This window comes from Meriones unguiculatus, chromosome 12 (assembly GCF_030254825.1).
Source record: "Meriones unguiculatus strain TT.TT164.6M chromosome 12, Bangor_MerUng_6.1, whole genome shotgun sequence".
NCBI lineage: Eukaryota > Metazoa > Chordata > Mammalia > Rodentia > Muridae > Meriones > Meriones unguiculatus.
In genome coordinates this window covers 85968635-85982694 of record NC_083360.1, presented here as the reverse complement: position 1 = coordinate 85982694, position 14060 = coordinate 85968635, and the positions used below count along the sequence as shown (strand labels likewise).

Sequence of the window (14060 nt, the reverse complement as noted above, 5' to 3'; positions counted from 1 at the left end):
CTGCTCCACGTGACAGCCGAGGCAGATGCATCTTCGACCTCTCCTGTCGGCTCCCCGCTGCCTTCCACCAAGTGCAGGAGCCCCAAGCCTCAGGTCTCTGACGCGGGCACGGTGCTGGACATTTCCATTTAATCTTTAGAATAACCCAGCAGGGTGAGGATTAAGCCTTGGCCTCCAGCATGGAAAGTGAGGACGTGGGCTCTGAAAGAGGCTGTCTGGGTTTGAATCACGGCTCAGGCGTTCACTGGCCACGTGACCTTGGCCTAAAATACGTCTCTTTGTGTCAACAAGGCGTAGGTGACACTATGACCTGCTGCTTTGATGACCAGATTAGTGTCTGTAAAACGTTTAGGAGAACATTCAGCCTCGGCTTACCACGTGTTCCCCATTATTATCACCCACACATAATGGATGAGACTCTGAGTCCCGTCTACCCACTCGGTGGCTAATACTGGGCACTGCTGGGCACCAGGCATGATGGGAAGCCCCAGGTTCCTGTCACGTACACACACGACAGAGAAAAAAATGACACGAGGATTTGGCAGCTTTGTCTGGTAGCAGAGATGGGGCAAAGTTCCGCAGCCCCAGAAGAGGAGTGATTCCTGTCTCACTCGGATCTCTGACCTGCTTCCTCTCCTTTTATTTCTATGGCTAGAACGAGAGGCCACAAGAGATGAATAGAAGTGGCCTTGAGGCAAGAAAAGGCACAGAAGAGTTGGCTGGGGTGGTGGGCAGAGGCAGGTGTCTAAATCCAGGTTCCCAGCCAACGCCCCCTCTTGCAGTGAGGGGGGTACCTTCAATCCACTGCGCCTGTCCACTGGGGTCAGAGCATCCAGAGAGCTCACTCCATATGGAGCAACGTCCAGGCAGAGCTCTGGAAAGCACTGATGCCAAAAAATGGCCGCTTTTGCTGGAAGATGGTGACGCACGCCTTTGATCCCAGCCCTCGGGAGGCAGAGGCAGGTGAATCTCTGAGTTCAAGGCCAACCTGGTCTACAGAGTGAGTTCTAGGACAGCCAGGGCTACACAGAGAGACCATGTTTTAAAAAAAGAGGGAAAAGGCCCCTTTACGCTCTCCTGTGGGGGATGGGAGGGAAGAAGGTGGGTGTATGGAGATAGCATTTCTGTCACCACCACTGCAGAATAGTGACGCTTCTTGGCACTTCAGACACAAATCCGCTACAGCTCACCAGCTGACTCCCAGAAAGCACTCTAACCAAGAGGCCTGGGGCTAAGACAGTTGTTAGAAGCTCAAGTCCCCAGACCCCAGGTCATGTCGACTGAGTCTAGATGTCCAAGACCAAGAAATCTGCATTTTAAAAAAAGTTTTATATTTTTCTTCCACTGAATGAATGTGTGTCTGCTGCACGTGGGCAGGGTAGATGCTGGAACCCGAAAGCAGGCCCTCTGGAAAAGCAGACAGCACTCTTAACTTCCGAGCCACTGCTCCAGGCCTTGGAACCTGCATTTTAGTAACTGCTTTCAACTCAAGCACCTCTGTGGGAGAAGCCCTGGGTTAACAATCTGCATATTGAAAAGATACGGCACACCTCATCTCTTTGCAATGCCGGGGCGCCCTAAAAGCGATACGAATGTTCAAATGTCTACAAGACCCCGAGAAAGCAATGGGGTGGGAGAAGGTCATGGCTGAGCCACTAACCCACACTTGGGAAACTCACGGGGAGTCAAAACGATCATGGTTACAGGCACCTAAGTGGGTCAGGAGGCTCAGGGAGGAACACTTGTCCCTTTCTGCTTTACCTTCAGGAGGCAAGTAAGTCACGAGAGCAACACCCTCACCGATGGGGTTAGTGCCCTCTTATAAAAGGAGCTGCAGGGTGGACAAAGAGAAGGGGCGGGGTATACGCACAGTGGGATGCATCGTGCGGCCATAAAGAGCGGAGTCACGTCATTCACAGGAAAAGAAACGCAATCGGAGGTAAGCCTATCAAGCCATTAAGCTAGCCCCAGAGAGACAAATACTGCATGTCTTCTCTCCTTTGTGGTTCTAATTTTATATGGATATGGAAAATCAAGTGTGTATTATATGACATTAAAATAGAAGCAAAGGCATCTACGGGAACAAAGGGGTTAGGAGGGCAGGGGAGGAGGAAGAGGAGGGTTATGCTTAACATGGCACATCCTTGTATGAGAACGCCCTTATGGAATACAGTGCCACATTCACGAACACGCACACTTAAGGTTATCTATAATATCAGAATGACATGAGTGCTCCAGGTGGACTCCACAGCCCTCTGTTATGAAGTGAGACTGCAGCATCTCTGAGGGAGGGACCCTCGCCAGACATCAGTTTGTTAACATCCTGTGTAGCTACTAGAACTATACGCAGCAGATTTCTGTGATTTACAACCTACCCAGTCCAGTCTGTGGCATTTTGTTTTAATATCCAGAACCAGCAAAGAACCAAATGTCATCACCCTCACCCTGATCCCTGACGGGCAAGAAGGCTATGAGTACAGGCCCCAGGGTTACCATTCTCAAAGGGACCATGGCAGCTGTGTTTCCTAGACTGAGCAGAGCAGCAGTTCTAAGGTTCAGAGACATCAGGAAACTCACCCAAACATGCCCAGCCCATGAAAGACAGAGTCTAGGTTCCTCACAAAAGCCCTGTCTTAGCAGGGCCCAGCGGCGCATGCCTGTAATCCCAGCACTCGGGAGGCTGAGGCAGGTGGATCTCTGTGAGTTCGAGGTCTACAGCCTGCTCTATAAGGAGAGTCCAGGACTGCCAAGAAACCCTGTTTCAAACAACAAAACAAAAACAAACAAACAAAGCCCCATCTTTTCATCAGACCATGCATAACTGAGACTAGCCCCAAACTCTCTTCCCCAAAGCCGAGGTGACTAAAACAGCCTTCGGCCAGATGCTCCACCTCCAGAGGCTTGGCTCTGCAGCCCCCAGTGCGGCAGGCAGCCGGCTGAACTTTCAATGAATATTTATACAGTTAACGGCATAACCTTTCAACAAGGACAATGATTAAACAATCTGTCTGCTTCCTTTCTTTATAATTAATAAGGCATTTGCTGCGTCCCTAAATAGACAGTTCTAATTACAGGCTCTCAAGGACCCAGCAGTGCCTGCTACCAGTGCCTTCACCCCGAAAGAGTCAAGACTCTTGGAATGCCAGGACAAAAGAGGCCAAGGAGGTCAAGCTGACAAGCGTCTCTTGGAGTGCTATTCTAGGGCCCAGAGAGGAGCAGGTGGGTCAAATGCCTGTCTCTCCTGCCACCTCATTGCCTGCACCCCTCCTGTGATATGGCCCTTCCCCCCAGGCTCCAGGCCAGCCCTCTCCACTGCCCAGCTTCGGGAAGTGCTGATGGGGAGCTTCCAGAAGGCAGAAGGCAAAGCCTGGAGAGTGGGAGTTGCTCGCCTAGAGTCTTATGGAGGGAGCAGAGCTGGATTCCCCTTCCACGTCTACCCTGCACACAAGGAGACCCTGCTGCTTCCCCAGAGCGGCTAGAGACGTCAATGAGATGCCTGCCTAGCCTCTGCTCGGGTAGGCCAGGCAGCGTGATGTCTACTGCCAGGATCCTTGAAGCAAGACCTGCCGGTAAGTTGCTCTAGGCGAAGGAGCCTGGGTTTTAGAGCCGGTGGACCTAGGACATCTCATTTCCTACGGTCCTGAGGCAAGACACTTAACTTCCGTGCTTCCTGGGTCTCCTCTGCTGCAAACGGGGTCGAGTGATTACCTACAGCTGGTCAGTGGCTTTCGTGAGGCAGTGTGCAAACCCCTATACTCAAAAGCCTGGAACACACTTGGAGCTCAGGAAAACAGTTGCCCTTATCCTGCCCCGTGCAGTGAAAATGTAAATAACTGGGGTGGGAGGGGCTGCTTCCACCCCTGGGGAATGCACAGCAACTCCTGTGTCTCATTATATATGGTCCCCATCCCGGTACCGCCTTTCCCCTCCAGGGTAGATGCTCCCCGGGGGACACACTTGACACACTTGGCTTGCTGTTCAAGTGTCCCAGCTTCTAAGAGGCAGAAGAAAAAGCCCCCACTGCCAGACAGCACGGGTGAAGGGGCTTGACACATCGCCCTGAAGTGAATGAAGCTACTTATCAATAATTAATTAATTAATGAATCTATTTATTAATTAAGCTATTTCCCAAGAATCTTGTTCCAGAAACCCAAGTCCACAGGCACTCTTGCCAACTCCTACGTTAATAAATGAAGAGAAAAGGAACATGTCTGTCCACAGGACCCGGTGGCTACTCACTAGCCTGTAGAGACTCGGGTGAGTTTTAGGGCCCAACAGCTTCCAGCTGGGGATTGTCTACTCTAAGAGAACCGGAGACTTGGGCCGCAGGAACTGCTAGTGTTGCTTGGCTGGGTCCCTGCCTCAGGAAGCACACCCCTGCACCCTGTCCCCTTGTAGGAGCAGTTTACATCAGCTCCTCCACACCGCATCAGGCAAAATGGTGATCTCGGAGCTCCTGTCCTTTCCTTAGCAGCAAGGGCTGCAGAAAGAAAGAAGAAGAAGAAGAAGGAAAAAAAAAAAATAAGAAGCATCCAGATCTGTAACTCAGCTCCCCTGATCGTCTCTCCTCTTCCTGCCTGTGCCCCTCCCACAGGTGCCTGAAGGTGGGTCAGAGCCGGCTCCAATCAAGGGAGCTATAATTAGAGCCCAGATGATATCTTCATTAGTCGAATGTTCTGGGCTTCCCCATTGTGACTCTGGCCGCATTTGATGAGTACCTGCTCCCAGGTCCCTCTGCTCCTTACAACCCCTGCTTATGACACTTTAATAGTATGACTCTAGTGTCCCGACAGCCAAATCAACATATGCTGGGGACAGAGATTTTGAGATCCAAGTACAATAATAAACCATGATCACACTGACTCCAATACTTGTATTTTCTTACTGGAGTCACACATCCCTTAAAAGGCCAGTGCCACTATGCCATCTTACAAATGGAGAAACTGAGGCTCAGGAAGACTAGGCAACTTATATGAGTTTTCAAGGCAAAGGACCAGACCCAACTGAACCAGACTTCAAGCCTCCTGTGCTCTTCTATCTATCATGCCTCTGTTAGGGGTGAGGAAGAAGGCTCCATCCTGGGGCTGGCACAGTCCCAGAAACCTGGTAGGCTATGGAGGTTGCTATGGCAACACCAATTAAATGGACATCGGGTTGGCTGCTGGGTTTTCATTCAGTTGGGAAGCTGTGAACAAGCCTGCTGCCCCAGATTTCCGCCTGGCCTTCAAGGGCCTCTCTGGTTGATTCTTCCAGGCAGCCCTCCCTAGTCAAAGACCTCATGACCACTGCCTCTGACCAAGGCAATGGTTCAGGAAGCCCAGGCTTTGCATCCCACTGGACAAAGGGCAGAAAGAGTCTTGAAATACTAAGAATTTAGGAATTTAAAATGAAGAAATCTTTGGGATTGAAGATCGGGACCCATATTTGGGGGTGGGGAACAGTGGAGACAGGACCTCACAGGAGTAGCCCAGGATAATCCAGAGGGTTGGGCCTCCTCACTCCTGCGTGCTGCCTTGGCTGCTGCTCCCGTGAATACCAGAGAATTTAAGAAGCCACGAACAGGCTGTGTGTCTGTGAGGCAAGTCTATGAAGTTCTTGGGGCCTCTGGCTGCTCAGCTGTTAAATATAAGGGGACCTGGGAGCCAGAAGTTGGGTATATGCGTCCAGCAAACAAGCGTGGGGTAGAAAGGAACTGAGTATTTTGAGGGAGAAAGACAGGAGAATAGGCAGGATGGAAGAAACAAGTAGCAAGAGAGAGGCTGGGAGTATGGAGCATGAGCCAGAAAGGGCGGGGGCAGTCCAGGAGAGTGGGTCAGGTAAGCAGGGCCCAACAGGGAAGGGAGGAAGCGATATCACAAAAACAGAGATTTAAAGAAAAGGGGGAGCAAGAAGCCCTGGACTAATAATCTCCACAAAGCTCCTAGCTATGCCCAGGGCCAAGGCAGAACTGGCTGACTGTTAAGAGTAAGAAGCCAGTAACTTGCCAGGAGGCACATGACTGTGTCCCTTCTCTGCTGAGCAGCCACGGCCAAGGGGTCAAACCTAGTCCGTCAGTTTCTTTCTCTTTGGGGGATCTGCCAACCTCTCTTGCTCCAGGCTGGCGTGAGGATGACAGCCACAGGCAAGTGTGGCAGGGCAGGAGAAAGCCCCGGGCTTCCCTCTGCCTCCAGGCCTCCAGGCCAGCATGGAGTGGTATTTGGTGTGGCAAGGAAAGGATGGGCCTGCAGTAAAAATGGGGAGGGCTTGGCAGCTGCCTAGGAAATGAGGGGCCCTTTGTCTGGGGCGGGGGGGGGTGTCTCTCTTGCTCTCCCTTTCTCTTTCTTGGAAACTGGTAGCTCTGTTGCTAGGAGACAAGGAAACCCAGTTATCATCAGCGGCAGCCTTAGATGGGACTCTGGCCTCCATTGTCCCTGCCTCTACCTCTGGGGCAAGCGTCAGCCCCATAGAGGGGCTTCTGGATCTCCCCTTCAGCGCCACCGGCCTCCACGTGTTCCCCCCAGCCTTTTGTCTCCGGCTGACGCTGCTGCAGCTCTGCCTCTGGACCGCTGGATCCTCCCCCCCCCCCCCTTCTCCTTTTTAATTTAACAAATGTCACAGGATGACCTGCCAGGTCTAAGTTTGCTTTGAGGATTAGAGTCTAGAAGAGGAATCATGGAGAGACAAAGCCCGGGAGAGGGAAAGGTGGTCCTGGAGTGCAGGCTATGCCACCCGACCCCTGTCTCCTTCTGTCATCATCCAGCCGGCCACGAAGGACAGAGGAAAGAGCTGGACCCTTGAAGTCCCGGCCGAATGGCCGTGGACAAATCACACCAACTCTGAGTTTCCACGTGTCCCTTTTGACAATTCAGAAAGCGGGGAGGGATACCTGCCTCTAGAGGCTGCTGTGAAGATAAAAGGGAATGCCAGCATACAAAGAGCTTAGCGAGGTGTGGAGCACAGTGTAAATGATTAACACGCACCAGCTGCCAGTCAGTGCTACTGGAATTACAATTAAGATCCTCAAGAAGGAGAGCAGGGGGCCTGGAAGATGGGACTCGGCCATGTCTGAGCAGGGTTTGTGGACTGATTCTAGCTCCTGGTGCTGGGGGCACAGAGTCCAACCTGCAAGGGAGCCGAGAAGAAAGCCGGGAAGGCGACGGAGACCAGCTAGACAGACATTTGCTTACCAGGAGCCTCCCTCCTCCCCCCTCCCAGCATCCTCCAAGCCTGTCCTGTGAGACTGAGGAAATAGAAGTCCAGGGGCAAGACTCACAACACGCAGCCTTTGATTCGTCAGAGCCGTCAGGGCACTCCTCCTCGCCGTCACATTTCCACCGCTCTGGGATGCAGTGGCCATTATCACAGGTAAAGTCGCTGTCTGCGCAGGTCCTCTTGGCTGTGGGAAAAGGACGAGAATGAGCGTAAGGGATCTGGTGAGGACTGACCGCTTTTCTAAGACAGCAGACGGGTAATGTGCTGAGCCTAAAAAGTGCACCCCTAGCCCTCCCACAGGGGCTAGAAGTCGGAAGCGCAAGCCCAGCGAGGCTGGCACCATCGCTTCCCACTACAGCATCTCTCTTCTCAACTCCTCCTTCGGACGGCTCTCAGCCTCTTCGGCCCACATCCCACCACAAAACCAGGCCCCTTGGAAAAGCCCAGGGGAGCTCAAGACCATGAACCCTAAAAGCGGATGATGATTTTCGTGGCAAAACAAATGAGGAATTCTTTCCTTGAAGCTGTGGCCAAGCTGTGGAGCTGGTCAAGGCATCCACACAGGTCCCTGTCCTAAAACTCTGCGTCAGGGTTTTGGAATGACACCAGGCCTCCTGCCATCTGCATGAACTTGACATTACGAGCCTCTCAATTCCCTCTTCTTGACTGTAAACTGAGAGAGCACAAAGGGCTGAATAGCAGCAAGAAGTTAATGTCTGAGGACATGCCACCAGGCCCTGGCACACGGCAGGTGCTTGCAGTCGGTACAGCTACTGCCGTTTGCCTGGACAGTAATTACAAGGGAAAGGAATGGGGTGTTGTATGCCCACGCAAGCTGAGATCTTACGGCTCGTGGCAGACAGGGAGTAAGAATGTGAATACCAGGTCCAGCCCCAAACTATGCTACCCTGGATGCCTAGTTCTGAGAGAAACTGGAGTTGAAGGGTCAGGGTGGAGGAGAAGCCCACGGCCCAAGGTTGCCCCATATCTGAGTTGTGCTCGTGCCTCAAACTGACCTCATCTTCAGACAGGGGCAGAACAAGGCAGCTGTCCCAAAGGGGAACCTGCCGGTGAGCTCGGCTGCCTGCTCACCCTGGCAAGTGTGGAGTAGAGGTCTGGGGACTTGGCCTTTGGCTCCTTGCACCCTCAGGGCGCTCCAGGGCCTCCAAGAGTCACCTGCATTCCACTTCCATGAGCCCTGCCTGGGCTTGGTCTGAGGGTCCAGGAGTGGGGGCTGGAATGGGGGAGCACTCTGCAGGGAGCTAGCAGGCCTGGATTTTCACCTTGGCTGTTCTGCTTTGCTGTGTACTCTCAAGTAGGACACTTTCCTATCAAGGCCTTTGGTTTCTTTGTAGGGGGAGGGAAGGGGATTAGGGAAGACACAATCTTTTGAACATGATAGGTAGTCACAGATCAAGAGGCCCAGAACTGGCAGAGAGAGTGTCTTCCTAGCCTTAGAGGGTCGTTAGACAGCCCAGGTCTAGGAAGTCCTCTCCCTGAATGACCCTGGGACTAGACGTGATGTTAGGGCCATCTGGACACTGTCCCTCTCTAGGGGCTGAAAGCTCTTCCTCTTCCTTCTGTCTCCGACTTTCCGCTTGACCCCACACTGACTGCTGTTGGTCCCTAGCTACTACTAATGCCATCATACTCCGCCAAGGGTGTCTGTCATCTGGAAAGCCTCCCTTTAGACACGGCTATTACATTAGAAGCTTGGACGTCACTTTCTCTGGGAAGCCTCCCCATCACCTCCAGCCTCTGCCAGGGGCCTACCCTTAGTTGCCATAATCCTCTAAATGGTCCTCCACAGCCTGGCAAACTTGGTGCAGACGGTAGGTATTGGGGCTTTCGGCCGCATAGGCTGTGCGCTGCTCCCCAGTTTTGCTCTTGTGGACACGGCCCTGACAGAAAGTAGATGTCTGCACAGGACTGTGTTTCAGCACGAGTTTGTCTTCAAAGACCAGCAACAGGCTGGTCATCACTGAGCCTCTGGTCTGGCATGGCTTGCCCGTCTCCTGTCCTCCCACAACAGGGACCGTGTCAGATCCCACACAAGACCCAACTCAGGGCGAACCCCAGGAAGGACACCAAGCCCATGCCTGGCCTCTCTGCTTTTACACCTCCAGGGTAGGGCTCCTTCCCCTTGGTAAGCACATTCCATGACCCAAAGATTTTTTGTTTTGTTTTCCGTTTTCCCTTCTTGTGGTCCTCCAGCTGCCTAGCAGGGTTCTGGAAAAAACTGAGTGGCTTCTTTGACTCCACCCCATGTCTGCTTTGCTTTTCCGTGGCATCCATCAGGGCATCTCTGTTCTGAGAAGCCTTCTTCATGTCTTCCTAAGATAGTTGCCTCCGTTTTGTTTTTCTAGCTCTCTATGTCTTTGCTGGATGTTTTACTTGGGAAACCCAGGGACTAACGGCCTGATATTTCCTCATTTGACATAGGCAGAGTTCTAGGCAGAGCTGTTAAGTTATATATCCAAGGTCACATGCAAGTGGAGACAGATCCGAACCTGTCAAATCAGCAGATTTCCCCGGTGCAATCCTCAAACAGTGAGTGGCCCATGTGGCAGGAAAGCCCCCCCAAATAAGTGGAGGAGCCTGTGAGAGCCTCCCTATCCACTAAGCTTCTGTCCAAGGAGCTCTAACAAGGGGCAGGCCTGCCAAGGAGGAAGACAGACTCCATAAGGTGATGCTGGGATTCTGTCACTGGGCACAAGACAGCCAGATACCATCCCGGGACCCTTTCTTCTGGGACATTCTGGGAGTGCAGACGAGAGCTTGCGCTTTCCCTATAAGCCAGGTGATGGCAGGTGCTGGGCATGGAAGCCATAGCAGCCAAATGCCAGAAATGGCAGCTTCAGGGACGGCTAGCTCACAGCAGATTGCAGAATAAACTATTTCAGCATGTGGGCCGGTTTTCACCCAGATCTGGACTTGTACCTTTGGCCCTAAATCCTAGGAAGCCCTCACAGCTATCCTGGTAGGTGCTATTAACCTTCTTTACAGAGGAAACTGAGGCACAAAGAACTGAGTCTGTGTCAGGAAAAAGACTTCAGGGGTCTACGTAGCAGCGGCCACGAGGCCTGCAGCCATCAGGGTTGGCAGGCGAAGAGCAAAGGCTTCTGAGACAGAAGCCCCTCAGACCTCAGGGACCTTGCTTCAAGGCAACAACCAAACGCAGAGGCGCCCGCACACAGGTATATTCTTACCGTGTGCCCAGAAGTGTGGCCCAGAAGCCTGGCCCATGATGAGCCATGCTTGGGTAGTGTCCTACCCCGGGAAACTGAGGTGGTGCAATCACTTTCAGGCTTGTGACTACACAGAGTCACCTTTGAAGGCCTCCACAGGGCGGGCCTCTGTAATTGCACAGAAGCATCTGGCACTGAGCTGAAGGTGAACTCTGACATGACCAAGTCTTCGCTAGGTGACCAAGGGTGACACAAGTCCCTTGTGTCTCAAGCTAGTGGGGATGTGGCTTTCCTGCATATCACTGCCACAGGACAAAAGGCAAAAGAGCTCGGTGAATAAGCTCGGCGGCATCGGGTCCCTCCAGCGCAACCAGGCTAGCTCAGCCTGCCACAGGAAGAGGCCAAGCAGTCGGTCAAGGCTGTCATGGCAGGCCATGCCAGACCCTACTGCCCTGGCCTTGGCTTTGGTTCCCAGGGCAATTCCCCAGCTGGGCTCCAGGCTGTGGTTCCCTGTTTCCAGGGATTTATGTCCCTCTGTGCCAGTCTGCCCCTTGGACAATGCCCACCTCTGTGAGTCCCTGTACTCCACGCTGCAGGAGCAATACATAGTCATCCAGGGTCTGCGACATCATAATCTGGTGCCATGGCAACAGATGGACTGCCACAAAGGACTTGGGATTCCTCGGGGGTTGTGAGGAGGGGCCTACCCCCAGGGAAGAGCAGAGGACAGTGGGAAATCCAGGACAAAGGAAGTGGGAGCTACCGCTGTTTATCATAAGAACACGAGCCAAGGATAGCATCAGACAGTTTGTGGTCAAAGGGACCCTCCCGCCACTTCTGGCTGTGTGACTTTATTCAAGATCTGCAGCTTCTCTGAGCCCCACAAAACGCAGCTCTACGAGGAACAAATGGGATAAGGATGGTGCTAGGGATTTGTGAGTGAGGAGTGTAAAGTTGCAACCTTGGCCCCGGCTAAAGGGTGTGTGATGCAGGGCTGTGGGTCAGCACGCCTGGGTGGTGCTCCGCCTCAAGAGATAGAGGTGTGGTGCTGGCAGGCCCTTCAGCAGCTCTCAGCCCCTGTGCGATCCTGCAAATTATGAGGATCACTCATCACTCCCACTTACCACCCCCAGGGGCATCCTTCCCCAAACAATGCCTGTCCTCAGGCTCTGGGCGCCCCCCACTCCTGCGCAGAGGCGTGGCTGCAAAGAATCCAGCTGCCAGCTGCTTCTCATGGCCAAGAGAATGTCCCACCACGCCAGATGAGTGACAAGTCAAGGTCACAGCATGCACCTGTGGGAGGCCGCAATTCAACTCAGGTATCTGGGTCCACTGTGTGGCCCAGAAGCCTGAGAAATGCCACTGGGGGAAGACTGTACCCCAAAGAAGGGGGTGCCTATTGTGAGGCTAGGGTTGGGGAATGAAGGGAAGGGGCATTCTGGGAAAAGTTAGCAGACCTGGCCTGGAGGAACCAGCAGAGTCTGTAAGGGACTGGGGAGGCAGCAAGTATCATGGTGCTTGAGGGCTCTGCCAGGCTAGCAGCCATATTGCTCTGCCTGGCATCAAACTGCCCCTCGGAGGCTGTTACCCAGGGACCCACTCAGTGTCTGGCTGAGCACGGAACTGCTTATTCAGCAGCCAGTAAGACCCATGGCTCTGTTTGCTTTGGCATTTGGAAAGGCTGTACAACATGGACCAGTGGCTCCTAGCAAAGGAAGAGAGAGTCTGGATACAGGCAGAGGGCATGGGTGGCCATCTACCCAGATCTCTGGGATATACCCTTGGAGAATCATGATGCCCACCAGCTTACCACCCCTCCACGCCTGCAGCAGATACCTGATGGCTTAGCGAAGATTCCCCCTTTTAGATGCCATGCCTATTAATTTCCTAAGAAGAGGAAGTCCAGTGACCACACCCGGGAAACACTACAAGCTCTCCATACTATGAGAAGATGAGGCTCTCAAGGGGGGAAAAGCCTGGCTACAGACAGCCGGCAGAGAATGGTACCCAGGCATCTCACAGTGAGCCTGTCCTACTAGGCCACGAGTTACAGGTGTTCAAAGGGCAGTCAGCACCGGGGAAACAGAAGCCATCAGAACATAGGCTGTCTGAGGGACTGAGGCCACCCACCTGGGACAGGGAGGAAGGAGAAGTCAGGGACGCAGACTGTCTCCCCATTGGTCTCCTGAGCTCTAGAGAGAAGCAGAGCAAGAGACCAACAAGAAAGGTGGAGACTGAGCTGCCCATGGACTACATCTGAGCAGGGGTTCTAGGTCTTCTCCATGCATGGTCCCTGGTTGGAATATTGGTCTCTGCAAAGACCCCTTGGGCCCAGATTTTTTGGCTCTGTTGGTCTCCTTGTGGAGCTCCTGTCCTCTCCAGGTCTTTCTATCTCCCCCTTCTTCCATAAGATTCCCTGCACTCCACCCAAACTTTGGCTATGAGTCTCAGTATCTGCTTCGATACCCTGCTGGGCAGATTCTTTCAGAGGCCCTCTGTGGTAGGCTCCTGTCCTGTTCCCTGTTTTCTCCCACTTCCGATGTCTGTCCCGTTAGCCCTTCTGAATAAGGGTTGAGCATCTTCCCTAGGGCAGCTCAACACTGCAACTGAGGGACCTGAGGCGGGTCCCTGCCCAGGACCGTAAAGCTCCCACCTCAGAACCTACCCAGAGGGACTCACTCTGGCTGCTTCCACTTCCTCCATCAGACCTAGGCCTGCACCAGGGGGCCTGGCTTTGCCTACAGCCAGCCCTATGGCAGCTGGGCCACTTGTACCCTGTTCGGGGAGATGAAAGGGCTGCTCCCCACACAGCTACCCTTCTGCAGAGCTCGCCAGGCCCTGGGGTTGTCAAGACGACTGCTGCCAGCAGAATGAAGTTCCGGGGTGGGGGCAGGGGGGCGTGCCAGCCCGCCCCTGGCCTACTAACCTGGCAGGCAGATTTAAATGACAGCCCAGGAAGCTGCTATTAAACTGTCACCCCAGTCAACAGGACGACAGACTAAGAGTGTTCTCTGGCTGCGGCAACAACACAGCAGGAGTGAGAGGGGGAGGAGACAGTGGCCTGGAGCAGCCTGCACCCCCCTCCGAGAGGCCCTAGCTGCAGGCCTGTCCACCCACTGATAGAGCCCCCCCGCCCCCCCCATGGCGGGTCCTGGCATGGAGCTGCCGCTTGGTGCAATGCCTGGCAAACGTTTCTTCACACTTAAGCAGAGGAACCTTTTCCCAAGCAAAACTCCAACACAGAAAATAGATAAAAATGGAGCTGTGCTGTGGAAACAGGGCAAGGAGTAGGGAACCCCCATAGCTGTTTCCCCTCAACAGCCCTGCAGGAACCTTCAGGAAACTCTGGGACTTGGAACCCCCTGAGAGCAACTTTGGTCCAACAGCTCTGAGTTCAAATCCTTCCCCCATCCCCAGGTAGATGATGCTCCCACAAGTCCTGAGTTTAAAGACCCGGTGGGCCTGACATTTAAAGCAGGTTCCCCGAGTCTCAGGCGCTAACTTTCTAAGGATTCTTAGTTCTAGTGCCACACGCCCTGAGCCCTTACGACTCTGTCTCTCAGATAGTCACTGCCAGTCAGTGAGGCCAGGAGACAGCGGATGGCACCAACTGTGTCCCCACAAGCAACTGTTTTCCTGGGTCCAGGCAGCCACACTCTTACAATCCGCACACCCAGGTCC

General features: G+C 53.5%; 1 protein-coding gene across 12 annotated transcripts in view; it reads right to left on the bottom strand.

Moving 5' to 3' along the window:
• Lrp8 (LDL receptor related protein 8) overlaps positions 1-14060 on the bottom strand; it is a 72089-nt gene that overhangs the window by 34403 nt on the left and 23626 nt on the right. For all 12 annotated transcript variants that reach the window (XM_021661159.2, XM_021661167.2, XM_021661176.2 and 9 more), the window contains exon 3: positions 7253-7375. In XM_021661159.2, coding sequence (XP_021516834.1) covers positions 7253-7375 — 123 coding nt within the window. The remainder of the gene's footprint in view (positions 1-7252; positions 7376-14060) is intronic.